Source organism: Euleptes europaea, chromosome 19, assembly GCF_029931775.1.
Source record: "Euleptes europaea isolate rEulEur1 chromosome 19, rEulEur1.hap1, whole genome shotgun sequence".
In the NCBI taxonomy this organism is placed as follows: Eukaryota; Metazoa; Chordata; class Lepidosauria; order Squamata; family Sphaerodactylidae; genus Euleptes; species Euleptes europaea.
The window spans coordinates 28,540,474-28,567,967 of NC_079330.1; the positions used below are offsets into that span (position 1 = coordinate 28,540,474).

General features: G+C 47.3%; 1 protein-coding gene across 1 annotated transcript in view; it reads right to left on the reverse strand.

The window, feature by feature from the left end:
• The window catches only part of SLC47A1 (solute carrier family 47 member 1), a 39,425-nt gene that overhangs the window by 8,202 nt on the left and 3,729 nt on the right, over positions 1 to 27,494 (reverse strand). Inside the window, exons 2-13 of the mRNA XM_056865023.1 lie at positions 23,130 to 23,231; positions 17,878 to 17,946; positions 17,330 to 17,478; positions 15,554 to 15,596; positions 14,087 to 14,131; positions 12,599 to 12,696; positions 10,756 to 10,853; positions 9,303 to 9,416; positions 7,621 to 7,688; positions 6,361 to 6,469; positions 4,477 to 4,552; positions 1,721 to 1,790 (exon numbers count right to left, since the gene is read on the reverse strand). Of these exons, the coding sequence (XP_056721001.1) occupies positions 1,721 to 1,790; positions 4,477 to 4,552; positions 6,361 to 6,469; positions 7,621 to 7,688; positions 9,303 to 9,416; positions 10,756 to 10,853; positions 12,599 to 12,696; positions 14,087 to 14,131; positions 15,554 to 15,596; positions 17,330 to 17,478; positions 17,878 to 17,946; positions 23,130 to 23,231 (1,041 nt within the window). The remainder of the gene's footprint in view (positions 1 to 1,720; positions 1,791 to 4,476; positions 4,553 to 6,360; positions 6,470 to 7,620; positions 7,689 to 9,302; positions 9,417 to 10,755; positions 10,854 to 12,598; positions 12,697 to 14,086; positions 14,132 to 15,553; positions 15,597 to 17,329; positions 17,479 to 17,877; positions 17,947 to 23,129; positions 23,232 to 27,494) is intronic.

Sequence of the window (27,494 nt, forward strand, 5' to 3'; positions counted from 1 at the left end):
GTCCATACGTCCGGTGCCACTGGACTCTGGTTCAGTTTCCCTACAACAGGATCGCACTGCTTCCCCTCTGGAATTATCATCATGGCTAAAAAGAATTCACTGGAAAGTCCCCGCATCAAATTTTGTCTCAGCCGTGACCTCACGGGATGGCCCCGATGCAAGCCTTTCTCCCCACAGCCTCCCATGTGTGATCCAGGGGCAATAACACTGGACTACTCTATAGGGCTGTTATAAGGTTTCCTAAGATAGAAGGGAACATAATAAGAGGCCCCTGGCTCAAACGAGTGGTCCATCTAGTCCAGCATCCTTACACACAGTGTCTACCCGGTCGCCTTGGAGGGCCCAACAAACAGGGCATAGAGCCCGAGGCCTTCCCCTGATGCTGCCTCCCAGCACTGGGAATTCAGGGGATTCCTGCCTCTGAACACAGAGGCTCCCTTTATTCAGGTATCCAACGGTTGGATAGAAAAAACCTCAATTATACTCTGAAATATATTTATTATAAAGCGCTCATGCAGATATTAAAAACAAGCCCGTATGGCAACAAATACAAGGTTGATAGTCTAAAACCACGTGCCAAACGTGTTTCGGCCCTCAGGCCTTCATCAGTGCTCTAATAAAACATCTTATGCACACATACACATTAGTCAACGGATAAAACAATTTTGTAACAGCCCAATTTTGTATTTCAGGATGTATTCCAAATAAACTCTGTGCCTATCATGTCAGATTATTATTAAATATGTTTTAAGTGGTAAAGGCACACAAACGTGGAATGCAGTCTGAATATTTCTTTCTGGACTGAGCTGACCTTACATACAAGGTACGCATAACAGTATTAACCAAATAGATGGTACTATCTGATGATCCAAACCTCATTTAAATAGTATAAATATAAGCCTAAAGCAGCCCCTTTCTATCCCCTTTCTGTACGCAGCTCGTAATTTCATAAACCTCTATCACGTCACCCCAAGCCTCTTTTTAGTACAACGGAAAGCCCCAGAGTCTTCACACACGTAGATAGGAAAGGTGTTACCACCCCCTAATCATTTTGGTTGCCATCTTTTGTGCTTTTCCCAGCTCAGCAATATCCTTTTCGAGATACAGTGACCAAGAAGCGCTACACAAAAGCTAAATGTTGTACAGGTTCAGTATCTGGACTGATCCAAAAACCGGACATTTTGAGCTGGCATGCAGGCGTTACTCACAGGCCCTTAGCAGTGCCACTGATGGTTCAATGTACACAAAATTATTAAAAATATGGTTTAAAATGACATTCAGGCTATGTGTATAAACTATATATAAAACATGTATAAAACATTCATGAATTTCATGTTTAGACTTGGGCCCCATCCCCAAGATACCTCATTATGTATATGCAAAAATTCCAAAATATTCCGAAATACGGACCACTTCTGGTTCCGAACAGTCCAGATAAGGGATACTCAGCCTGTAATTATTTACAAGCTGGTTTTTAAAACAGATCCTCCAGTGTCCCTTGAGCAATAAAACAGATTCATCAACATAACCAGAGTTAGTTTGAATTTCTCTCCTCTCCTTTTTTGGGGGAAAAAACTGCACATTAGGTAAAGCAGAACAATGAGAATAAATTATCCAGGAGTGGTAAAAATAAAGAGAACACATGATACTAAATGATATTACAAATCAGAGAAACGCACATTGCAAAAGTTCCGCCATTTGCTACTGGATCAAAACTTACCGCCACGGCATCCAAGAGGTGGAAAGGAGAGAAAATCATCATCACTTTGGACACCAAGGCCACAATCTCCCTGTTGGGGAGGAAGGGAAGAGGGAGGTCAGGCAGCAGGAACTGGGGTGGGCCTAATCGGCAGCCAAACAACAATAACTGGGAGCTTTTCTCCCGCTCTCATAATACTAGAATGGGGGGGGGGTCCATCTGCTGAAGCTGGAGGGCGAGAGATTCAAAACAGATAGAAGGAAGTATTTCTTCACACAACACATAGTTAAATTGTGGAACTCCCTGCCCCAGGATGTGGTGATAGCTGCCAACTTGGAAGGCTTTAAGAGGGGAGTGGATATGTTCATGGAGGAGAGGGGTATTCATGGCTACTAGTAAAAATGGATACTAGTCATGATGCATACCTATTCTCTCCAGGATCTGAGGAGCATGCCTGTTATATTAGGTGCTGTGGAACACAGGCAGGACGGTGCTGCTGCAGTCGTCTGGTTTGTGGGCTTCCTAGAGGCACCTGGTTGGCCACTGTGTGAACAGACTGCTGGACTTGATGGGCTTTGGTCTGATCCAGCATGGCTTTTCTTATGTTCTTATGACTAGATGGACCACTGGTCTTAAAGAGATGGACCACTGGTCTGATCCTGCTGCAGTCGTCTTGCTTTTGGGCTTCGTAGAAGCACCTGGTTAGCCACTAGGGTTTCCAACCTCCAGGTACTAGCTGGAGATCTCCTGCTATTACAACTGATCTCCAGCCGATAGAGATCAGTTCCCCGGGAGAAAATGGCTGCTTTGGCAATTGGACTCTATGGCATTGAAGTCCCTCCCCTCTCCAAACCCCACCCTCCTCAGGCTCCGCCCCAAAAACCTCCCACCGGTGACAAAGAGGGACCTGGTAACCCTACTGGCCACTATGTGAACAGACTGCTGGAATAGATGGGCCTTGCTCTGATCCAGCATGGCCTTTCTTATGTCCTTAACCACAATAACGTTTGGCTCTTTAATCAGATAGGAAACCAGGAGGCTGGAAGCCAAAGAATGGGCCAGGAGTTCAGTGCACACATTTTGACTGTTCCACTCCTTTGCAAACTCGCCCAAATGTGCCATCCATAACCCGAGTTTCTCAACTGCTCACGGCAATCGCAGCTCCACCCGTTGAAGGGAATTTGAAGGAACCTCAGCTGTACAACTGATCTCCAGATTACAGAGATTTGTTGCCCTGGAGGAGATGGCTTGCTTTGGGAGATGGACTCTACGGCATCGCACCCCAAACTCTGTCCTCCCCAGGCCCCCACCCTCAAATGTCCAGGAATTTCCCAGCCCAGAGTTGGCAACCTTAGTCTCAAGGAGGCGGTTCCCACCCCTCGTTGTGTTGCACCACGAGACAACTCAGAGAGATGCTTCCCAAGGTGGTCTGCACACAGCCCATGGTCTGGAACCTGCTTGCCACCAAGTGACGTCACTGGAAAACATTCAGGGAGGCGTCCCATCAACAAGAAAGATGCCGGGGCCGTTCTCTAGGTTTCTTTTAATTCAGAGAAGCCACATTTTAGTTGCTGCTTCTTGCGTTTCGCTTAGCACCATTTTGATGCAAACACAACACTGAAAGATGCATTGATTTTAACGGGATCGTTTTTCTTTTTTGGCACAAAGGAAGAAAAAGGGGGGTGAAAATAAGGAACTCTGAGACTGCTTCTTGCAAATGAAAAAAAAAATCGAAATGGGGGTTTCAATCCGACTGTCTGGCTTTCAAAACCTGGCCTTATCTCTGCCTCCAGGTCAGGCACAAATAGAGAATTACCAGAAGAACCAGGATCAGGCCCCTCCCTGAAGACTTCAAGATAATAAGCAAGCACCCAAGAGCTCCCTAGTCACATCTGGACTTTCCTCTACATACTATTTGCCTGATGTAAATTGTCCTCCCGCTGCTATCTGCCTGCAGAGGAACACTGTCAGCTCAGGTGTCTATCCCTAGCGTCCCATAAACAGACACGCTCAGGCAGGTGAACCTAAGCAATGCTAATTTATTAGGAGCAAAAAGACAGATTTTCAGAAGTTGACTGCCTCTCATGCAGGAGAGGGTGTTAATGGGGTCTATGCAGGTGGGTTACAGTATAAAAGCATTCTAGGCAAAAAAAACATCACAAAGTGAAACCACAGTACCGTACTAAGAGAGAACGATTCCCAGAGAATCAAAGCCATAACACGTTACAGAGCAAACAGGATTTGCAGCCTGAGAACAAGACCTTGACCAGCAGCCAGAACCTGGCCTTGACGGGAAGCCAGCCTCCGGCCTGCAACTGCCAAACCCCAAACTTCAAAAGAAGCAAAGGCCTGACATTTTCCGCACGAAGCAAAGGCCTGACAAACACACCTATGCTCTATGACCAAATTGCAGCTGGGGTGGGGGGGTGCCTGCTTTAAAAATGGTGCAGGGAGAGGTTACCCCCATAATCCCTCTTGTTCACACACCCTGCTTTCCGCATTAAACAAACGCCTCTCTTGTGGCCATCCTGAACTCTGGCTTTGTTCTTTAGTTTGAATCTCAGACCCATGCCTCTTGGATTGGAAAGCTCAGCGCAGACTCACGCAGAGACCCAGCTTGCAGCCTCTGCAGGTAGGAATCCTGGGCCCATGGGAATCTTGGATTACTTAGCTGTTTTCTCGGGGCCTACTGGCAGCTCTCCCCTAAATGTGGCTTTTTTGGGCGCTACCGCCACTGCAAGGAGGAGAAAGCCTCCGAAACAGAAAAAGTTACGTACTTGTCATCGGTAAAGATGTAAGCAACGACGTCCTTCAAGCTGGCCAAAAGGGCAGCAAAGACCACAGCAAAGACGCCTGGAAGACAGAGACAGACGGACGCACGTGAAGACGACCCACTTAAGAATGCAGATGGGGTTTGTGAAGCATAGATTGCAAAAACAAGAACTGTATCAAGTATTAAATATTAAGTATAGCTTGTATAGTCTGTTTAGAAAGTAGAGGAAATATGGATACTAGATTTAAGTAGACTAATTATTAAATAAATGTTCAGTTTGACACAAGTACCAATTCAAAATGAACTCCCTGAAAGACATTGTATATGGATGATTGAGAAGGTATGTGTGTTTGTTTGCAAAAAAAATAAATAAAAAAAGGGGGGAAAGAATGCAGATGGGTGGTTCTTGTAGGTTATCCGGGCTGTGTAACCGTGGTCTTGGAATTTTCTTTCCTGACGTTTCGCCAGCAACTGTGGCAGGCATCTTCAGAGGAGTAACACTGAAGGACAGTGTCTCTCAGTGTCAAGGGTGTAGGAAGAGTAATATATAGTCAGAAAGGGGTTTGAGCTGAGTATTGTCCTGCAAAAGTATTGTCCTGTAAGTATCAAGATAATGTGCTAATGAGGGTATGGTATGTTAATATGGAACCATTGTATCCTGAAGTGATCTGTTAATGTGTGTAATCCAAAGCTAACCTGTATGGCTATTGTTGAATGTTGTCTTTGTCTGGAGGTTTTTCAGGGCAGGAAGCCAAGCCTTATTCATTCTTAAACTCTCCTCTTTTCTGTTAAAGTTGTGCTGATGTTTATGAATTTCAATGGCTTCTCTGTGCAATCTGACAAAATAGTTGGTAGAACAATGGCAGAGAAGCCATTAAAATTCATAAACATCAGCACAACTTTAACAGAAAAGAGGAGAGTTTAAGAATGAATAAGGCTTGGCTTCCTGCCCTGAAAAACCTCCAGACAAAGACAACATTCAACAATAGCCATACAGGTTAGCTTTGGATTACACACATTAACAGATCACTTCAGGATACAATGGTTCCATATTAACATACCATACCCTCATTAGCACATTATCTTGATACTTACAGGACAATACTTTTGCAGGACAATACTCAGCTCAAACCCCTTTCTGACTATATATTACTCTTCCTACACCCTTGACACTGAGAGACACTGTCCTTCAGTGTTACTACTCTGAAGATGCCTGCCACAGTTGCTGGCGAAACGTCAGGAAAGAAAATTCCAAGACCACGGTTACACAGCCCGGATAACCTACAAGAACCAATGAACTCTGACCGTGAAAGCCTTCGACAATGCAGATGGGGTTTGTGGAGGTGTTCAGGGTCAGCATCATGGCCAACATACAAGGGAACCCAATGCTCACCACCCCGACCCTAGTCGGGTCTCATGTAGGGATACAGAAACGCACCCCCTTTTCATTGTTTTCTTTGTATGGGGTTTGAAATCCAGCAGCATCCCTAATTTTATGCCACACTCCCTTTAAGGACCAAGCAATCCAGAACAAATTGATGATTTGTGGGTTTGAAGAGTAGAAGAATACGAATGTAGGTATGATAGAGAAAAGTTTGATTTTCAGTTGTAAGAATAATTTAAAAAATAATTTTGTATATGTAGCTAGAGAACAGGTTGTAATTTCTTAATTAGATTTATATTCGATAAAAATGAAAACGGAAGTATCTTTTTGTCTCTGTGTTTATTTTTCATTTTCCCCTTTTTCTTTATTTTTTTATTGTAATTTTGTTAACAATAAATTTAATAAAATGCTCTAAATAAAAAAGGACCAACCAATCCAGAAGATAGCTCCGCCCACTACCGGGATAGCTGATAGTGCCTTAAAGACACACACACACACACACACCTGCACACAGTAACACTGTGATACATGATTTTTTGGCTTGCTCTGCATCTCCAGCTCCCAAAGCATTGCCCACGCGGACACTGGCAGCCACGCTCATGCCTTGAGGCAGCTGAGGAAGCAAAAAGAGACAGGAATTGATCAGGAGGGTACATAAACACGAACAAGATGGGAGAGAGGTCTACCTGTATCCGTTCCAACAATTAAATAGGAAAATATGGTCAAATGGGTGTATCTCCTTGAATGCAGGTATACCAGAAAATTGTTTTAAAATGTATTCTTGGTGGTATTATAACCCAGACGGACTACCTAAAACTCCTGCAAAGTCTACTCTTCTGGAAGTATGGCAAAAGTAAGACCACTCTGATCCACAAGTGGTTACGGCTATGAACCAGTCAAAACTTTAGAATTATGGTACCATAAGGAGGTAACAAATATGGTAAGGTATCTATATGTATCTTTTTCACCAACTGGCCCCCTATCTTGATTATCCGGATCTTTCCACACTGATTCATTGCCACTGCATCCTCAAGACTAGATTACTGCAATGCAGTATAGCTGGGACTGCCCTTGAAAACTATTCGGAAACTTCAGCTGGAACAGAATACTGCCACTAGATTACTAACCAGTTAAAGCCGGAATGATTACATTACACCGGTGCTGGTTACCTATTTGCTTTCAGGCACAATACAAGGTGCTGGCTGTTACCTTTTAAAGCCCTTCACAGTCTGGGACCAATATTTCTAGTGGTCCACCTTTCCCCCATATGAGCAAATCTGGTCGACCAAATTTGAAATTGCTTGAACCTGAACTTTAAGAGACCAAATCATAATCGATGCTGTACATGTGTGTTCCTTTCTGGTTGCTTTTTTCAGTTGGGGTAAATTAGAACCCAGGGATGTGGAACGGTATGGTATGCTTTAATTGGGGCTATTGTTCTATTTCTTGCATTTATTTGTATTTCTATTGTATTTGTATTTTTAAATGTTGTAAGCTGCCCCTAGTCCACTTTGGGGAGAGGGTGTGGGGTATAAAGCAAACAAACAAACAAACAAACAAACAAACAAACAAAGCAAGCAAGCAAGCAAGCAAGCAAGCAAGCAAGCAAGCAAGCAAGCAAGAAAGAAAGAAAGAAAGAAAGAAAGAAAGAAAGAAAGAAAGAAAGAAAGAAAGAAAGAAAGAAAGAAAGAAAGAAAAAGAAAGAAAGAAAGGCGAGGAAAACAGAAGACAGAATCCAAGGGCCTGGGCAAACTGAGTTCTTACCAGATAGGCGATGGTGGCTAGCTCGTAAATGATGGACTGGGCTCCCAATTCCACAACGCTAATCATTCCTGGAGGGGGAGGCAAATAATGAGGAATTATATAGGGGCCATTTGCCTGGTATGTGCCCCAGAGAACACTCCGTTCTACAAATAATAATCTTCTGGTGGTCCTCGGCCCAAAGAAGAACTCAAAATGGCTTACAATCACCTTCCTTTCCCCTCCCCACAACAGACACCCTGTGAGGTAGGTGAGGCTGAGAGAGATCTAAGAGAGCTGTGTCTAGCCCAAGGTCACTCAGCTGGCTTCATGTGTAGAAGCGGGGAAACAAATCCAGTTCACCAGTTTAGCCTCCACCACTTATGTGGAGGAGTGGGGAATCAAACCCAGTTCTCCGGATCAGAGTCCACCGCTCCAAACCACCGCTCTTAACCACTACACCACGCTGGTGTCGGACTGGCCTCGACCAGGGCCAGGGCCTTCTCTGCCCTGGCCCCTGCCTGGCGGAGTAGCCTCTCTAATGAGACCAGGGCCCTGCGGGACCCTAGGGATTTCAGCAGGGCCTGCAAGACAGCTATCCCACCAGGCCTGTGGTTGAGGTCAGAGACGGTTCTCCATCAATCACTGGCCTCCCAACCCTCCCCCCCACCCATTTCTTTGGTAGATCATTGTTGTGGGGTGTGTGAGCTGTTCATCTGCTGTAGTCTGTACCACAAAGTGCACCAAAATGAGTTTTTACCAAACAAATTTTTATTGAAGAATGTTTTTATTATAAAATGATGTTTTAAATATCTTGGGCACTTCCCTAAACCCGGCATTGCTAGGGAGGGAGCGGTATCAATTTAATAAAATAATAAAATTAAATTAACTAACACACACACACTCACTTGCCCATGGAAAGGAGGGGGGAAATTAAGAGGTTGTTCACATGCGCACGTTCATCTCCCGATGACTGCACTTCTAGCAGGGACTCCGCATGTGCGAATGAGCCACGCAGGATCATAACTCCAAGTGTTAGGAATCCATCTGGCTGTGAGGCATCAAGCACTGAGCATACCCACATGGGAACCTGTCTCAAGTGTCTCTGGGGTCAATAGTCTGGTCACTAACAACTTCCTGGCAGGCTTCGCAAGGTTCACCTAGTGGGTCGCCTACACCTCTGGTTCATCCAAGCCTCTCAGATGTTTCATAGCAGCAGCGCATTTTGATTACATTAACTAACAGATCAAACTAAAGAGAACTGAATTAAAAATGGAAGCTCTCCTCACCCTTCCCCCCTCCAGCTGGTTGCCTTTTGATTTACTTAAGAGCAAGCGTTACCCAACTCAGAGCCCACCCACTGTGCTTCTGCATGAATCCCTGTTCTCCTGAATGAAAAGAGGGTAGCCCAGAACAGTGATTCATCCAGAGATGTGACATGAAGCATCCTCCAAAAAGCTGGTCATTCAGTTGCATCAGGCCGTGTAACTTATGCACTGAAGCAAAAATTACCCATGACATGCAAAGGCCACAGCAGGGACTCATACAGAGGTAGAGATAGCCTCTGAAGGAGGGTGTTTTGGGATTGTAATTAAATTTGGGGATGAGTTTCGCACCATCTTGTTCAAAGCTTGCCCTGGATCTCAATGGGCACACAGCAGGAAGAAGGCACAGGCATAGGGGCTTTGCTGAATTTAAGGCCTCACCTGACAGGAAGCTCCCGATTTCAAAGGTCCACCATTCTATGCACATCATCAGCATGCTGGGAATGGCCAAGCGCATGAAGGAGCCCCACTCCTGCAAGCAGTCCAGCGTCCAGCCTGCAAACAGAAGGACCTTTCAGGGGCTGCCACTAACAGGCTTTACCTTACCTCGTCAGCTTTGCAAAACTCTAGACCCAGTTCTTGGCCAAGTTGGGATGGTGAAGCACTCAGGGCGGGGGGAGGAAGAGCAGAGCCCCCAGAGCTATTACAGCAGTCAGCTGATACTGTCACTGGTCATTTATGCATGGGTACTTTCATTCACTTTCACCCCCCGTCTGTCTCGGTTGTTCCTTGGAGTTATGCATGAGTTTTCCCTCCATTAGAGATGACCTCGCTGCCAGCCCTCACAAGTCTCAGGACTTCCCGTTCCTCTGTTAACCCGATTCTTCTCTCTCCCCTGAGCTCAGCCCGGGTGAAATCTCCATGCACAAGGCAAAGTGTGGGAAACACAAACTCACAGCCAATTACAAAGCAGCATGTCCAGAGGCAGGGATTCAAATACTTCCTGCTTCCTGGGAGCTCTTTCTGAGCAGAAGAAAGTCTTTTTAAAGCCAAGGGTTGGATTCCCCCGCTTCTTTTCAGATTGCTCTGTTTTTTGTTTTTAAAATGCTATTTATGGGGCAATTGGGTTGGGGGGGGAGGGAACTTTTCTCTCACTACAGCCAATTACGAAGCAGCGTTCCGAAGGGCGGGGACTGAAATACTTCCTGATTTGAGCTCGGAGACTGCTGGTGCATAGACTCCCAACAGGAAAGTGTGGGTCCAGCAAGCAACGAACCTCAGGTAAAACTCCCAGGCATAAAAGACCAGAGAAACGTTCTTGTCCCTGCAGTTCCCTTCTTTGATCAGCCCTGGGTGGTGGCGCCCAAGACACATCCCCATCTAACCCTTGAGACCAGGCGGGATATTGACAAAGCGTGGGATCTCTTTCCCAGCACTTCGGTCGAGATCACCGGTATGTATCAAAGAGACAGGGACAAACCGTGCTGGCCTACCACTTCCGGGTCTCTCCCATTTTTATCCCTCAGGAGTTCAGGGTGGTGTTGTTTCCCCCCACCCCACTTCCGTTTCATCCTCACAACAGCCCTGAAAAGTAGGCTAGACCAAGAGAGAATGGAAACGTGAATCTCAGTTCACCTCCGTCCTGGTCAGACACCCTAAGCCAGACTGAATCCCAGACTGGCTCTCAGATGAAATAAATGAGGAAACAGAGATCTTGCAAGCAACGGGTCTTTGCGCCTCCAGCCTCCCCTTCTCCCTTGGGGGAAAATCGAGAGGGGTCAAGGGGAAAACGACTCGTCAGTCAACACTGCCGCTGGACTCCGGGGCGGCTGCCGTCCCCGCCTCTCCGCACTGCCCTCTCCCACGGCCGCAAAAACAGCCAGGTCAACGTTACCTCCCCAGGTCTCCTTGTGGATCTTTTTCCACCACACGTAGAAGAAGAGGAGCAGGGCTGCCGTGTTCTGAGAAAGCGTGTTGGCCCAGGCTGACCCGCTGCAGGAGGAGCCAGAAAGACACAGGGAATCAGTGCTGACTTATTTTCCTTTGACACTGGTGTCATCTCATTTGAAACTCTCTCTGCAAGCATGACAACTAGAAACTTAACGTTGGGGAAAAAACTTAAGCTAAGGTGGGCACAGAGATAAATCTAGACAGAGTACTGGAGTTGAATGACATCATAGAAGAGCTGGGTTTTATATGCAGACTTTCTCTACCTTTTAAGGAGAATCAAACCAGCTTACTATCACCTTCCCTTCCTCTCCCCACAACAGGCACCTTGTGAGGTAGGTAAGGCTGAGAGAGTTCTGAGAGAACGGTGACTGGCCCAAGGTCACCCAGCTGGCTTCATGTGGAGGAGTGGGGAGTCAAACCTGGATTGTCAGATTAAGAGTCCACCGATTATGTGGAGGAGTGGGGAACCAAACCCGGTTCTCCAGATTAGTGTCCACCACTCATATGGAGAAGTGGGAAACCAAACCCAGTTCTCCAAATTAGAGTCTGCCGCTCATGTGGAGGAACAGGGAATCAAACCTGGTTCATCAGATTAGCGTCCACCGCTCCTAGCCTCTACACCACACTGGCTCTCTAATGCCAGGGACTGACACAAGGACCGTCCACAGGGTTTCCTGCCTCTGGGCCCTGAACCTGGCTCTGCCCCCACCTCAGTGTGTCCGTCACCTCCGGAAGGTTCTCCACCGCTGTGTGAACCTGCCTGCCTCCCCACCTCTATCAAAGGAGCTGAGCACATTCGGCCAACCAACTGCAGCAGAATGACTCCGTCTCCAAGCTGGTGTGCGTGGGGGGGGGGGGAGAAGGTCGAGGAAAGTCAAAGAACATCAGGCAGGCCCTGCTGGATCAGACCAAGGCCCATCAAGTCCAGCAGTCTGTTCACACAGTGGCCAACCTGGTGCCTTCAGGAAGCAACAAACAAGACGACTGCAGCAGCACCATCCTGCCTGTGTTCCACCGCACCCAAAATAATAGGCATGCTCCTCTGATACTAGAGAGAATAGGTATCCAGCATGACTAGTATCCATTCTAACTAATAGCCATGAATACCCCTCCCCTCCATGAATATGTCCACTCCCCTCTTAAAGCCCTCCAAGCTGGCAGCCATCACCACATCCTGGGGCAACGAGTTCCACAATTTAACTATGCGTTGTGTGAAAAAATACTTCCTTTTATCTGTTTTGAATCTCTCACCCTCCAGCTTTAGCAGATGACCCCGTGTTCTAGTATTATGGGAGAGGGAGAAAAACATCTCCCTGTCCACTCTCTCCAAACCATGCATTATTTTATAGACCTCTATCATGTTTCCCCTCAGCCGCCTTCTTTCCAAGCTAAACAGCCCTGAGCGTCTTAACCGCTCCCCATAGGACAGTTGCTCTAGTCCCCTAATCAGTTTGGTTGCTCTTTTCTGCACCTTCTCAAACTCTGCAATATCCTGTTTTAGGTGGTGACCAGAACTGTACACAGTATTCCAAGTGTGGTCTCACCATAGATTTGTACAAGGGCAGTATAGTTTTATTCTCTATTCCTCGTCTAATTATGGCCAGCATGGAATTTGCCTTTTTTACAGCAGCCGCACACTGGGTTGACATCTTCATTGAGCTATCCACTACCACCCCAAGATCCCTTTTATGGTCTGTCGCTGCCAGCACAGATCCCATCAGGGTATAGGTGAAGTTGGGATTTTTTGTCCCAATATGCATCACTTTACATGTGCATCCTCTACTTACACCACGCCCAACTTGAAGGTGTAAAGGAAGATGACGTTCATGATCACGTTCAAGACATTGGCTGCCACACCCGTCACCACCTGGGGCAGGAGGATCGCCTGAGGATGAGGAAAGACAAAGGAGAAACATCCCCGAGTGACACGGCCCAGAGGGGAGGCCCCGTCGCATCTCCTGTGGCCGGGGCAGGCGGCCAGTTCTACACGGCCAGCCCAACAGAAGAAATAATTTCTGGGTTGGCCCCTACAGTATCCGGTGGCTGAACGTGCTTCCCTGTTTTGGGCCACAAGGCCAGAGCCTACCAGAAGCTGCAAGGACCCTGTTCTGCCTGGCTGGCTGCCCACAGTAAGCCCCCTGAGCAAGCCACCCAGGCGCCCTTTTATCTACAACTTTGGAAACTCATCTGAACTATTTCAAACTGAAAAATTAACACAGTCCAAGGTTAATTTCAGAAGCCCCGTGGTGCAGAGTGGTAAGCTGCAGTACTGCAGTCCAAGCTCTGCTCACGACCTGAGTTCAATCCCGACGGAAGTCGGTTTCAGGTAGCCGGCTCAAGGTTGACTCAGCCTTCCATCCTTCCGAGGTTGGTAAAATGAGGACCCAGATTGCTGGGGGTAAAGGGAAGATGACTGGGGAAGGCACTGGCAAACCATCCCGTAAACAAAGTCTGCCTAGTAAACGTTGGGATGTGACGTCACCACATGGGTCAGGAATGACCCGGTGCTTGCACAGGGGACCTTTACCTTTAAGGTTAATTTCAGCCACTTGCAGTACAGGACATGACTTCTGATACCCCTCTTACTCTGTTTTCCAGACCCATCCTTCTGTATGTTTCTTGACTACTACCTATTTTTAAAAGCTCCAGTAAAATGCATCCAACCTCCTGTCAGGACACAGACGGATTCTTTTCTGTCCGGATGAAAACTCCGCCTTTTCACTGAGCCCAAAAGAACAGACCCGTTGTCTCTCTGAATTACTCCTCTAGCCCTGCTTCCTTCTTCTCAGATCTCCCACCACTTCTGAGTGTGACAGGACACTATAGTTACAGTGCTCTTCATGCAGCAAAATTTCTTTCCTCTCAGAGGAGGATGCCCGTTGTGTCTCTGCCATGAATCACAGCTCAAGAGCAAACAATGCAGACTCTGTACGAAGTTAGCCTTTTCAGGTGGAAGTGAAGCATGCCTCCAATTTTTTTTAATTTGAGGGAAGGAGAGAGAAGTGTGCTTTGTCTATCAGATCCTGGGAAACTCGGTCTTTGGCCCTGGCGGAGTTTTCTCTCTCAGCCAAACTGGACACCCACTCCTCGTACGGAAAGGCCGCTGCTTGTCAGCATCCCACGGCTGACTCACCAACACCCAGCATATTCATAAAGAATTTAAAGCCTGGGTTTTCCCCTGCAGACCCCTCCATACACTGAGCCCTAAAGGTATGCCCCCCACCCCCAGACTCCTTCCGCATCAGTGCCCTGTCACCAGCAAACAGACACCTTACCTGGCTTTGCAAATATCTTGTCTGCAACTGGTAGATAAATGCTGCCTGCAGAAAAGCAAACCAAGTTAGAAGAAGAGTTGGTTTTTATACCCCACTTTTCTCTACCTTTAGGGGTCTCAAAGCGGCTTACCATCGCCTCCCTTTCCCCTCCCCACAACAGATACCTTGTGAGGCAGGTGGGGCTGAGAGAGTTTGGACAGAACTATGACTGGCCCAAGGTCACTCAGCAGGCTGCATGTGGAGTAGCGGGGAATCGAACCCGGTTCTCCTGATTAGAGTCCTCCACTCTTAACCACTACACCATGCCTCAATGTGCTCTTCCACAGTGGTGATGCAGAGAGACCCTCGCGTAGCTTTCACTGGGCCCTTGCGGCTCCAAAGATGCCGTGCTGCCCAGGTGGTATCAAAGGGCACTTGCTTCTTGGCAGATGTTGCAAATGCCCGGCAGGGTTTGGTAGCACAGCATTGGCCCTTTAAAACTGCCACGGCTTCCTTGTGGCAAAGGACACCCACTTTCCTGGCATCCCGTCATGTGCATCTCGTGTTCTCTTTCCCCCACCTCTCAGCCAGCCATTCTCTTAAATGCCAAGTCACACAACTCTGAGAAGAAGGCAGTGACACAAACACTTCCCACACACACACACACACACCCTGCGTCAACCCTAAGAGGGCACGGAACTGGGTATGCACACATTGTCTCTGACGGCCACAGAGACAAAACAAGGCCAGCCCACTGCAGCTGAACTTCACAAGACACACATAGCCATAGGGAAACATTCTGGGGGCGCCAGCCTGCACGCTTACATTCGCGCAAAGCAACAGTTGAGGCTCAACAGGCCTAGCCAGTGCCTTGCGCATAAGACATGCAAGCCCTCGAACATCCCCCCAAATCCTCAGCAAAACACAGGGGCCATTTAGAAGAAGGAGAAGAATGAAAGGAGGAGGAGAAGGAGGAGAAGGAGAGTTGGTTTTTATATGCCAACTTTCTCTACCACTTAAGGAAGAATCAAACCAGCTTACAATCACCTTCCCTTCCCCTCCCTACAACAGACACCCTGAGAGGTAGGTGAGGCTGAGAGAGCTCTAAGAGAGCTGTGACTAGCCCAAGGTCACCCAGCTGGCTTCAAGTGTAGGAGTGGGGAAACAAATCTAGTTCACCAGATTAGCCTCCGCTGCTCATGTGGAGGAGTGGGGACTCGAACCCGGTTCTCCAGATCAGAGTCCACCGCTCCAAACCACCGCTCTTAACCACCACACCACGCTGGCTCTCCAATTTAAAATAACGCATGCCACATTTTCTCCCTTAACAAGACTCAAAGCCGTTCAGTACTGCATAAAAACAACAGATGCAGGCAATACGTCTCTCCCAGGACTTCAGCAGGCAGCCGATTTCAAAAAGTCCAATGTTTTATGGTTGCGTGAAACATGAACAAACAAAAAAACCACCGGGGAGGAGGGAGAACTTACCGGAAGAGCAGGAATGAATATCATGACATAAATCTGAGTTAGCCTGCAAGACAACAGAACAGAAATTTTATTTGTCAGCTGAGTCAGGGCTGAATCAGGCTCAAAGTGCCCATCAAGCCTGGCAGACTGACTAGTCCGGAGATAGCTGTGCACCTCTGAAAGGTCACAAGCAGAGCAGCGACACGAGGCCCATCCCCCTGTTGTCCATCCCACACAGCTGGGACTCAGAGGTAAACTGCCCCTGCATAAGGAGGTTCCACTTTGGCTGATAAAAGCATTTTGGCTCACTCTCTCAACAAAAGACTACTCTTCATTATAAAGTTAGGAAAGGGCTCATTCCTTCCCCCCCACTTGAAGGAAGATGTGGGCTCTGAGGAAGGATTTGAGGGTTCTCTAAAGGTGGAGGGAACAGAGAGAGAGAAGGTCTGAAGGTGGGGAACAGGTGAAGGGATAGGTGAGAAACATACAGACCGGGCTGTGTGAGATGCAATCTCAACATTCATTTCAGAACATTCAGAAGGATGTAGACAAGCTGGAACGTGTCCAGAGGAGGGCAACAAAGATGGTGAGGGGTCTAGAGACCAAGTCCAATGAGGAAAGGTCGAAGGAGCTGGGTATGTTTAGCCTGAAGAGGAGAAGACTGAGAGGGGATATGATAACCATCTTCAAGTACTTGAAGGGCTCTCACATAGAGGATGGTGCTGAGTTGTTTTCTGTTGCCCCAGAAAGTCGGACCAACCAACGGGTTGAAATGAAATCAAAAGAGTTGCTGTCTAGACATTAAGAAGAAATTTCTAACAGAGCAGATCATCAGTGGAACAGGCTTCCTCAGGAGGTGGTGGGCTCCCCTTCCCTGGAGGTTTTTAAGCAGAGACTAGATGACCATCTGTCAGCAATGCTGATTCTATGACCTTAGGCAGATGATGAGAGGGAGGGCATCTTGGCCACCTTCTGGGCATGTAGGGATCACTGGGGGTGTGGGAGGAGGTAGTTGTGAATTTCCTGTGTTGTGCAGGGGGTTTGACTAGATGACCCTGGTGGTCCCTTCCAACTCTATGATCTATTCTATTTGTTGAAAAAAGAACAAGTTCCTAGTCCCAAGGAAAACTCCAAAATTGGGGAGGAGGAGAGGCCAGCGGCCTTGAATGTGATTTTCTGTCCTCCTGTTACGAGAAGCCAAATTCACTTGTCAAAGTTGATTAATCCATTCAAGGCTACATAGCTCTGATTTTACAGCCCAGAATGTGGGTGCCTCAGAAGAGGATTTTTACATTTTCTCACATCTCTGCATTCAGAATGCCTCAAAGGGACTAGGAACTTAAAAGCTGTTCAAGAAAGCAAGAAGAAAGAAGAAGAAAGAAGAGTTGGTTTTTATACGCCGAATTTCTCTACCACTTAAAAAACAATCAAACCGGCTTACAATCACCTTCCCTTTCCCTCCCCACAACAGACACCCTGTGAGGTAGGTGGGGCTGAGAGAGCTGTGACTAGCCCAAGGTCACCCAGCTTGCTTCAAGTGTAGGAGTAGGGAAACAAATCCAGTTCACCAGATTAGCCTCCACCGCTCATGTGGAGGAGTGGGGAATCAAACCCAGTTCTCCAGATCAGAGTCCACTGCTCCAAATCACCTCTCTTAACCACTACACCAGCCCAGAAACGCGGAGAGGGGAGTGGGATTCATTGCTGCCAACTCTGCCAGGGGCCCAAATCCGCCATCCCCAGGACCTCAGCACCCTCAGAGGGGTGAGAGGGCCAAAGAGCCACGTCAGCGCTGACCTGGAGACTTCTGGGTCCTGCCCGAAGAGCAGCAGGATCCGCTCGGTGTTGATGAAGACAGCCCAGCAGGGAAAGCAGAAGAGGAGCAGGATCAGGATGCCCCTCTGGAGAATGGTCCCCACACGCTTGACGTTTCTGCTCCCATAGGTCTGCGCAAAACAAAATCTGAGAATCAGGCCGCGGCTGACGCAAAAAACCAATCGCAAAGATCAGCCAAACACAGCAACCCATCGCTCAAGGGGTGCCAGGAAGGAGTTAAAGGCTGGACTGGGGGGGGATTCATCTCAGCATCCTGTGCAGCGGCCTCCGCCAACTGGGATACTTGGGGGCCGCGACAGGCCTCTGTGCATGCACAAAGTGTTGCTCCCCCAACCCAGTGGCCCATGGAAACCCGGGCACGCCGCCCACCTTTAAGCCCTAATATGTAATCGAGGTCTCTAGATAAACACAGCTGGGCAGAAACAAAAAGCGTCCAGTCCCAGAGCAGCAGCACGCCACCCGCCGCCTCTCCTCCCTACCCGCCATCGAGGAAAAAAGGCTCACAGTACCTGAGACATGAGGGTGTCGCACACCGATGCCAGCCCGGTGCCAATTGAAATCCCAATCACATTGATAACCTGGAAGGACAGGCGCCCAGAGAGATGAGGGCATGAGTTAGGGGGGCAGAAAAGGAACGCGGCCTGGAAATGCCTTCCTGGGATCCTTGGAGGCCATCTCTCAAGAACCTGGGAAGGGTTGGACCCAGCCCCAGAAAATAACCCCCTCCCAGCCCCCTGGATCATGAAAAGCTATGGCTGTTTTTAAAGGAAATGGGTGTGCCACTACATCTGATCATTTTGATGCGCAACCTATACTCTGGACAAGAGGCCACAGTTAGGACAGAATATGGAGAAACGGAATGGTTTCCAATGGGCAAAGGTGTCAGACAAGGTTGTATTTTATCTCCCTATCTCTTCAATCTATATGCAGAACATATAATTAGGAAAGCTGGATTAGATTTAGATGAAGGTGGAGTGAAAATTGGAGGGAGGAACATTAATAATTTGAGATATGCTGATGACACTACATTATTGGCAGAAAATAGTGAAGATTTGAAACGACTACTGCTGAAAGTTAAAAGAGTGCCAAAGCAGGACTACAGCTGAACATCAAGAAAACAAAAGTAATGACTACAGGAGAATTACACAACTTTAAGGTTGACAATGAGGAAATTGAAATTGTTCAAGACTTTCTATTCCTTGGCTCCACCATCAACCAAAAAGGAGACTGCAGCCAAGAAATCAGAAGATGATTGAGACTGGGAAGGGCAGCCATGAAGGAGCTGGAAAAGGTCCTTAAGTGTCAGGATGTGTCACTGGCCCCCAAGACTAGATTAATTCATGCCATCGTATTCCCTATTACTATGTACGGGTGTGAAAGCTGGACAGTGAAGAAAGCTGATAGGAAGAAAATAGATTCCTTTGAAATGTGGTGTTGGAGGAGAGTGTTACGGATTCCGTGGACTGCCAAAAAAACAAATCAGTGGGTTATAGATCAAATCAAACCTGAACTGACCCTAGAAGCTAAAATGACTAAACTGAGGCTATTGTATTTTGGTCACGTCATGAAACGACAAGAGTCACTGGAAAAGACAGTCATGCTATAGGAAAAGTTGAGGGCAGCAGGAAAAGAGGAAGACCCAACAAGAGATGGATTGACTCAATAAAGGAAGCCAAAGCCTTCAATGTGCAAGATCTGAGCAAGGCTGTCAAAGATAGGACATTTTGGAGGACTTTCATTCATAGGGTCGCCATGAGTCAGAAGTGACTTGATGGCACTTAACACACACACCCGGCCCCCACACCCCACCCCACTGGGCAGCTGAAGAACCCTGGCCTAAAAAGAAGCCTGCGGAAGGATTCCTGTCCAAATCCTGATTGTCTTCACTGGCCACCTGTCTGCTGTGCCAGAAGGGGCTAGAGAAGGGCCCTGTGTGGAGAAGGGCCCTTTTGGCGCAAGAGCAGCAGGAGCCTCATTCCTTTTCGTCAGCCAGCACGGTGTAGTGATTAAGAGCGGTAGACTCTAATCTGGAGAACCAGGTTTGATTCCCCACTCTTCCACATGAGTGGCTGACTCTAATCTGGAGAACTGGGTTTGAACATAAGAAAGGCCCTGCTGGATCAGACCAAGGCCCATCAAGTCCAGCAGTCTGTTCACACAGTGGCCAACCAGGTTTGATTCCCCATTCCTCCACATGAGTGGCTGACTCTAATCTGGAGAACCGGATTTGATTCCCCACTCCTCCACACGAAGCCTGCTGGGTGACCTTGGGTTAGTCACAGTTCTCTCCGAACTCTCTCAGCCACACCTACCTCACAAGGTGCCTGTTGTGGGGGTGTTGTGTGGAGGTGTTTCTATGCTAGTGAAAATGGGGGATTTAGAGTGCTTGTTTTTAAGGGAAAACATAGATACAGTGAGCATTACAGAAACCTGGTAGAAGGGAGAGAACCAGTGGGATACGGTCATTCCTAGATACAAACTCTATAGAAATGACAGGGAAGGGTGTATTGGGGGGGGTGTTGCTATGTACATCAAGGAGAGCATAATGTCTAATAAACTAGAAACCATAAAAAGGGAAGACTCATCCACAGAATCCTTGTGGGTAACAAATCCGGATCCCAAAGGTAATTTAGTATTGGGGTCGTTCTATCGTCTGCCTGACCAAAAGGCTCAGGGTGATTTAGAGATGGAGAATGAAATCAGGGAGGCATCCAAAGGTGATGAAGTAGTAATAATAGGAGACTTTAACTACCCTCATATTGTCTAGATATAAATGCATGCTTCAGTCAAGCCAAAGAGATAAAATTTCTAGACATCCTCAATGACTATGCCCTCAAACAGCTGGTCATGGACCCAACCAGAGGGGAGGTGATCCTGGATTTAACACTCAGTGGTGCTGCCAGCAACTTAGCACGGGATGTGGATGTGGTTAAGCCAACTGGAAACAATGACCACAATGGCATCAAATTTAATTTATATGTACGTGGGAAAGTGGCTGGGAAATCTCACACAATTACATTTGACTTTAAAAGAGGGAACTTCTCTAAAATGAGAAACCTGGTAAAAAGGAAGTTGAAAGGAACAGTTATCTCTGGAAAAGGCTTGGGGTTACTCAAGTCCTCAATACTAGAGGCTCAGCTAGATTGCATACCGCAGGTTAGGAAAGATAGTGTAAAGTCCAAGAGGTCACCACCATGGCTAACGGGTAAGGTGAAGGAAGCTATTAGAGGGGGGAAAGGCTTCCTTCAGAAACTGGAAGGCTTGCCCAAATGAGACAAACAAAAACAAACACAAACTTGCACAAAGGAAATGCCAGCAAACAATTAGGGACACAGAAAAGATTTTGAGGGACATATTGCTAAACACATCGAGATCAACAATAAGAAATTCTTCAAATACAATAGCAGCAGAAAACCAGCTAGGGAAGCAGTTGGGACCATTGGATGACAATGGGAGTAAAGGAACACAAAGGGAGGATAAAGCGATTGCTGAGAAACTAAATGAATTCTTCTCATCTGTCTTCACTGTTGAATATATAGGGCAGATACCTTTTCCTTAACAGAGGTTTTGGGGAGGGGAAAATCGGGATTTGGGGCAAATAGTGAGAACAAGCCAAAAAGTTCTAGAACATATAGACAAACTGCAAACTAACAAGTCACCGGGACCAGATGTCATTCATCCTAGAGTTCTTCAAGAACTCAAATGGGAAACTGCTGAACTTGTAATGATGATATGTCCCTCAGATCTGCCTCTATACAAGAGGTCTGGAGAATGGCCAATGTAATACCCATGTATAAAAAGGGTTCAAGGGGGGACCCAGGAAATTACACGCCGGTTAGTTTAAAGTCCGTTCCAGGTAAATTGATGGGAAGCATTATTAAAGATAGAATTGTCATGTACATAGAAGGGCAAGCCTTGCTGAGCAAAAACCAACATGGTTTCTGCAAAGGTAGGTCCTGTCTCACTAATCTTTTAGAGTTTTTTAAAGTGTCAATAAGCATGTGGACAGGAATAAGCCTGTGGACATTGTCAAAAGCCTTTTAGAAATCCAAATACACAAAGTCCCCCACCAAAGACTCCTAAGCAAACCTCATAGTCATGGGATAAGAGGACAAGTCCTCTTATGGATTGAGAGCTGGCTGAAAAATAGGAAGCAGAAAGCAGTAATCAATGGTCAGTTCTCACAATGGAGAGATGTGAGCAGTGGGGTCCCTCAGGGATCTTTGTTGGGACTGGGGCTTTTCAACCTGTTCATCAATGACCTGGATCTGGGAGTGAACCGTGAGATGGCCAAGTTTGCAGATTATACCAAATTATTTCAGGTGGTTAAAACAAAAACGGACTGTGAAGAGCTCCAAAAGGATCTCTCCAAACTGGAGGTGTGGCCATTAAAATGGCAAATGCAATTCAATGTGAGCAAGTGTAAAGTGATGCATATTGGGGCAACAAAATCCCAACTTCACATATACACCATAGTAATCTTGTTTGTGGGCTTCCTAGAGGCACCTGCTTGGCCACTGTGTGAACAGACAGCTGGACTTGATGGGCCTTAGTCTGATCCAGCAGGGCTTTTCTTACGTCCTTATGCCAAGACATACTCAGCGGTCTCTCTGTAGGCTTGGAAATGCCATCCCTGAAAATCCACCAAAGCCCTTAGCTTAAGCATCTTCTAGCAGTGACTGAATTCAGCCAAATATTTGGCGACACACATTTCTTGATAGCAGCGGGTTGTTCGAGTCACGTGTTTAATGCCAAAATTCTGATCATCGTCTCTCTGTGGTCCATCCCTCTCCATCATCAGATAACACGACAACACAGAATGCTCACAAACATTCCAACTGCAAAGGGTAGGTTGCAGAATGTTTACAAGCCATCTTCTCCAGGAAGGCCAATCTGGTCACTAGAAATGCTCATGCGTATAAGAAGACCAAAAGCTTGAGCAGTGGGATAACCAATAAGGTCAAGGAAGTAAAAATGCACACCAAAAAATCCCACACAGGCTTGGGGTTCACTGGGATCTGTGCTGGCAGCGACAGACCATAAAAGGGATCTTGGGGTGGTAGTGGATCGCTCAATGAAGATGTCAACCCAGTGTGCAGCTGCTGTGAAAAAGGCATATTCCATGCTGGCCATAATTAGACGAGGAATAGAGAATAAAACTGCTGTTATCATACTGCCCTTGTACAAAACTATGGCGAGAATACTTGGAATACTGTGTACAGTTCTGGTCACCACCTAAAACAGGATATTGCAGAGTTTGAGAAGGTGCGGAAAAGAGCAACCAAAAGGATCAGGGAGCTAGAGCAACTGCCCTATGAGGAGCGTTTAAAATGTGGAACTCCCTGCCCCAGGATGTGGTGATGGCTGCCAACTTGGAAGGCTTTAAGAGGGGAGTGGACATGTTCATGGAGGAGAGGGCTTATCCATGGCTACTAGTCAAAAGGAATACTAGACATGATGCATACCTATTCTTCACAGCAGGGGTGTTGAATGCAAAAAATCCCACACAGGGCCAAGATGAGTTTAGGCTTCACTAGGGCTTTGGAGGATTTTGGAGAGCCGTGGCAGCAGACAGCCCAGGGAGGGAGGAGGCAAGAGCTGAATTAGAATTATACACCTTGATCCAAAATAATCATCCGAAGCCCCAGTATGTTGAATATTTTTAAAGACGGCCAGCCGCCCTGACACAACGGGAGCGGGCAGGGATTACATTCTCCAATTCAAATCATAACATTTTTAAAGGCGGTAACCCTATACATACTGAGACAGCGAGAGTCACAGAGTCCAACTCGGCTTTCCCCAGGTGGCCGCAGAAGATGGAGCTCACCACGTTGATCAGGAACCCCAAGAGCTGTGCCACGAACTGCAAAGGAGAAGCAAGGGGAGGAGTTATCACCCAGTCCCAGGAGGAGGCAAGCCCCGGGATTGCTCAGACCAGCTCAGAAAGGGCCACACAAACACATGAACTTTCACAGGGCGCATGCGCCACAAGAAGAGAGCGGTCTGGAGTCGGAGGAACGTGGCGATCCATGTGCCTGAGGACCACAGGGAGAGAAATCTCTGAGCAGCTTTTCAGATTCCACCCTGGCTAAGAGATTCACCTACTCAGGGCGAGTGGATTCTAATCTGGAGAACTGGGTTCGATTCCCCACTCCTCCACATGAAGCCTGCTGGATGACGTTGGGCTAGTCCCAGTTCTTTTAGATCTCTCTCAGCCCCACCTACCTCACAGGGTGTCTGTTGTGGGGAGGGAAAGGGAAGGAGATAGTAAGCCAGTTTGATTCTCCTTAAAAGGTAGAGAAAATCGGCATATAAAAATCAACTCTTCTTCTTGTGGCTGGGAAGCCACAAGAACTGTAGCACTTCAAGCTGCATGGGTGGGGTATATGTAGCATGTTTGAATGCAAAATTGTGTGTTTTTTTTAAAAAAGTTAACTCCCTGCATGTGGAAAGCCAATACCTCAGGGAGAGTAAAACTATAACCGGAATTGTACATACATGCCATTAAACCAATTACAGTTTTGTACCAAGCTAATCCAAGTTCTGCGCCCCAGGAAACTGAATCTTGCCACATGCACACAATTGTGTGGATCTGCCCAGTTTCTCTAATTTTGCACATTCCTGCCATTTCTAATTGCTTTTAGCATCAACTAGTCTGATCTTGCACAACCTGGAGGTGAGGAAAGGGCTACGCCAGGCACTGAGCCATCCTCCCTTGAAAACCGTACCCACCCACCCCTCTGACATCCTCGCTCACACTTTCAAGCATATTGTTCACCACCACGTCTCGAAACTTGCTTTCAGGAAACAAAAAGCACGTTCTCCAAAAGCCGAACTCCATGTCCAATCTCACACCAGCGTTTCCTGCCAGGGCGAGGTCATTTTCCTTGTACAAAAAAGATTTTTATGTAAGGGGGCCAGTTGAGATATGTCACCCCCGCCCTACAGTCCAAGGTCCAGCAAGTACTTCCCGAGAGTGTTTTTCATTTCCCTGCACGGTTTAATTTGGCTGTCAGCTCCTTGAACCCAAAAAAAAAAAAAAGCACCTTCCAATGGGACTTTTCTGCTCCAGGAAGGAATCCAAGATAACTGAAGAGGTGCCAACAGGCAGAGAATGTATGAGCCACACTCCAAAGGCATATATGATGTACCCACCACAGGGGAGGGGAAAACGTACAGAAGAGGTGGCACACCCACGTGAGAAGAAGCAAGGATTTGCTTCCGACAGACTCACTGCTTTAAGAAATGCAGCTTCTGGGAGCCAAGGCCCCAAGAAAACAGCTGCCCCATTCTTAATGGACAATCCTGAAGGCACAAGCAGGAAAAAAAACCCATGCGAAGGAACACGGCATCATGTGAAACTGGCCCCTTCCCAGCTTGGTCCAAAAGGCTATCTACACCTAGCTATTATTTGCTTTGAGAGAGAAATTTCCAAGGTCTCCGGCAGGGCGCAAAAATTTTAATGTGAGACGCTGGGGACCCAGGTGAGAGGTAGAACATCTGCTTGGCATGCAGACCATGCTCAGTTTAGGGGCAAATGGGAGGCATGGAGGGCTTACTGTGAGACTGAAACTTACATGGGGAAACTGCAAGGTTATTCTTTGTTCTAATCCACTGATCAATAAGGTATAGGTAAAAAATTGCAATACTCAAATCCTATCTTTATACCGAATAGTTTATTTTAATTTCTTTTTATTATTACACATACTATTTAATAACCAAGGTTTGTAAATGATATATTATGTTTTTCCTTTTATTTCCTTTGGTTGAAATGAAGAAATTAGTATGCAAAAAGAAAGCTATTGTTAGACATAATATAAAATAACATTAGGATTAGAATTCTAAATGCAAAAGACCAAACAAGTAAATAGAAAGATGGAGGAGGATGAAGGGGGAGTTTTCACTTATTTAATCTTTTAATAATGACGTATTTTCAACAACTATATCTTGATACAAATGTTTATGTAGTTATTTTTGAATATTTGTTGAAAAGCTTATATACGATTTTATGGGAAATAATAATAATTCTTTAAAAAAAAAACACACATCTGCTTGGCATGCAGAAGGTCCCAGGTTCAATCCCCGGCATCTCCAGTTAAAGGGAGTAGACAAGTAGGTGATGTGAAAGACCTCTGCCTGAGACCCTGGAGAGCCGCTGCCGGTCTGAGTAGACAATACTGACTTTGATGGACCAGGGGTCTGATTCAGTATAAGGCAGCTTCATGTGTTTGTGTGAAAGCTCAGACTTGCGCTCTGTCACTGAGTTATGGCCTCTGCTCCAACTCCTGACAATGGACCACTGCAGTGTGGTGGTAGAAAGTGCCGTCAAGTCACAGCTGACTTACGGTGACCCCCAGGGTTTTCCAAGCAAGAGATGTCCGGAGGTGTTTTCCCATTACCTGACTCCGTGTGGGCTGAGAGAGTTCCGAGAGAACTGTGACTGGCCCAAGGTCACGTAGCAGGCTTTGTGAGGAGTGGGTTCTCCAGATTAGAGTCCGCCGCTCTTAACCACTACGCCACGCTGGGAAGAATACTGGAATCCCCTACAGTAGGCATGTACGTTTCCCCGACAAGGTAAGCAGTCAGTCTCACCCTCCTCACCCCTCTGCTTCACCATGGGGAAATGCTTTCCCACCGCACTGGGGGAAGGAGCTCCCTGCTGTATCGTGGGGAGGCAGGAAGGAAGAACAGGCTGCTGGGGTGCCTCCCAGGGTGACCACTTGGTGTGGCAAACCCCGATGCTGCGGACAGGAGATGCAGCAACCAGGCTGGTTGGCACCCCTCCGTATCTGGAGCTCTGGGCCGGCCCTGGTCCCAAGGCATGTCTGGTGGACAAGACCTCAGGTAGACTGGGCGGGGGTTATATGAGGACACATGAACACATGAAGCTGCCTTATACTGAACCAGACCCTAGGTCCATCAAAGTCAGTATTGTCTACTCAGACCGGCAGCAGCTCTCCAGGGTCTCAGGCAGAGGTCTTTCACACCACCTACTTGCCTAGTGCCTTTAACTGGAGATGCCGGGGATTCAACCTGGGACCTTCTGCATGCCAAGCAGATGCTCTACCACTGAGCCATGGCCCCTTTCCATGGCTCTCCAGGGTCTCAGGCAGAGGTCTTGCACATCACCTACCTGCCTAGTCCCTTTAACTGGAGATGCCGGGGATTGAACCTGGGACCCTCTGAATGCCAAGCAGATGCTCTACCACTGAGCCACAGCTCCTCCCCCAATATCGGGTGTAGTTGGACCCTTATCAATGAAGCTCACTGGGTGATCTGGCGCCAGCCTCTTTCTCTCTCTCTCTCTTAGACTAACCTACCTCACAAGGTTGTTGTGAGGATAACATGGGAAGAAGCGAGACCCGTGTACGCTGCTCTGAGCTCCTTGGAAGGGCAGGACAGGAAAAAATGTTAACAGATAACAGACAGAAGACTGCAAGACCTCTGGATCCAAAGAACTGCCCTGGAAAGTTTCAAGCGGTGTAATCTGCGTGGCAAACATCTGACCCCTGGGTCGGATGCTTGGGGTGGAACAATTAACAAAAAGAGCTTTTTAGGGCTCAAGGGCATGTTTTTGCACGTATGATGGCAGATGCGGAGCTGTCTGCTGGGTGGCACATGAGACCAGACTCCAGATTTCAAGAGAGTCACAACTTTGGGGGGTTTTCCGTTCCGAACCTCTGCAAAAATAGAAACATTCACAGAGGTTTTGGGCAGTCCTGAATTTCTGAAACAAAAAGGTCCTGAAGCGCAGCTAAGCTCCGCTGGGGTGGGCTGCAGAAATGCCGTTTGTCCAGTACTGTTGGATGTGGCTGGATCAAAATCCAAGAACATGTTTTGGCTGTGGGGAGGGCAATCCTCATACCACAGAGAGGCTGACCCCCTATTAGGATCCTTATAGCAGCACAAACGGGGTCAACGCCCACAAAGCAGGGGTTTCTCCATATTGAAGGGACTCCCAAGGTATACGGGAAAACAGGACATTGCAAAGGGGGGGTTAAAATCAGCCTGAAGAAGGAGAGTTGGCTTTTATATGCCAACTTTCTCTACCACTTAAGGAAGAATCAGACCGGCTTACAATCACCTTCTCTTCCCCTCCCCACCACAAACACCCTGTGAGGTAGGT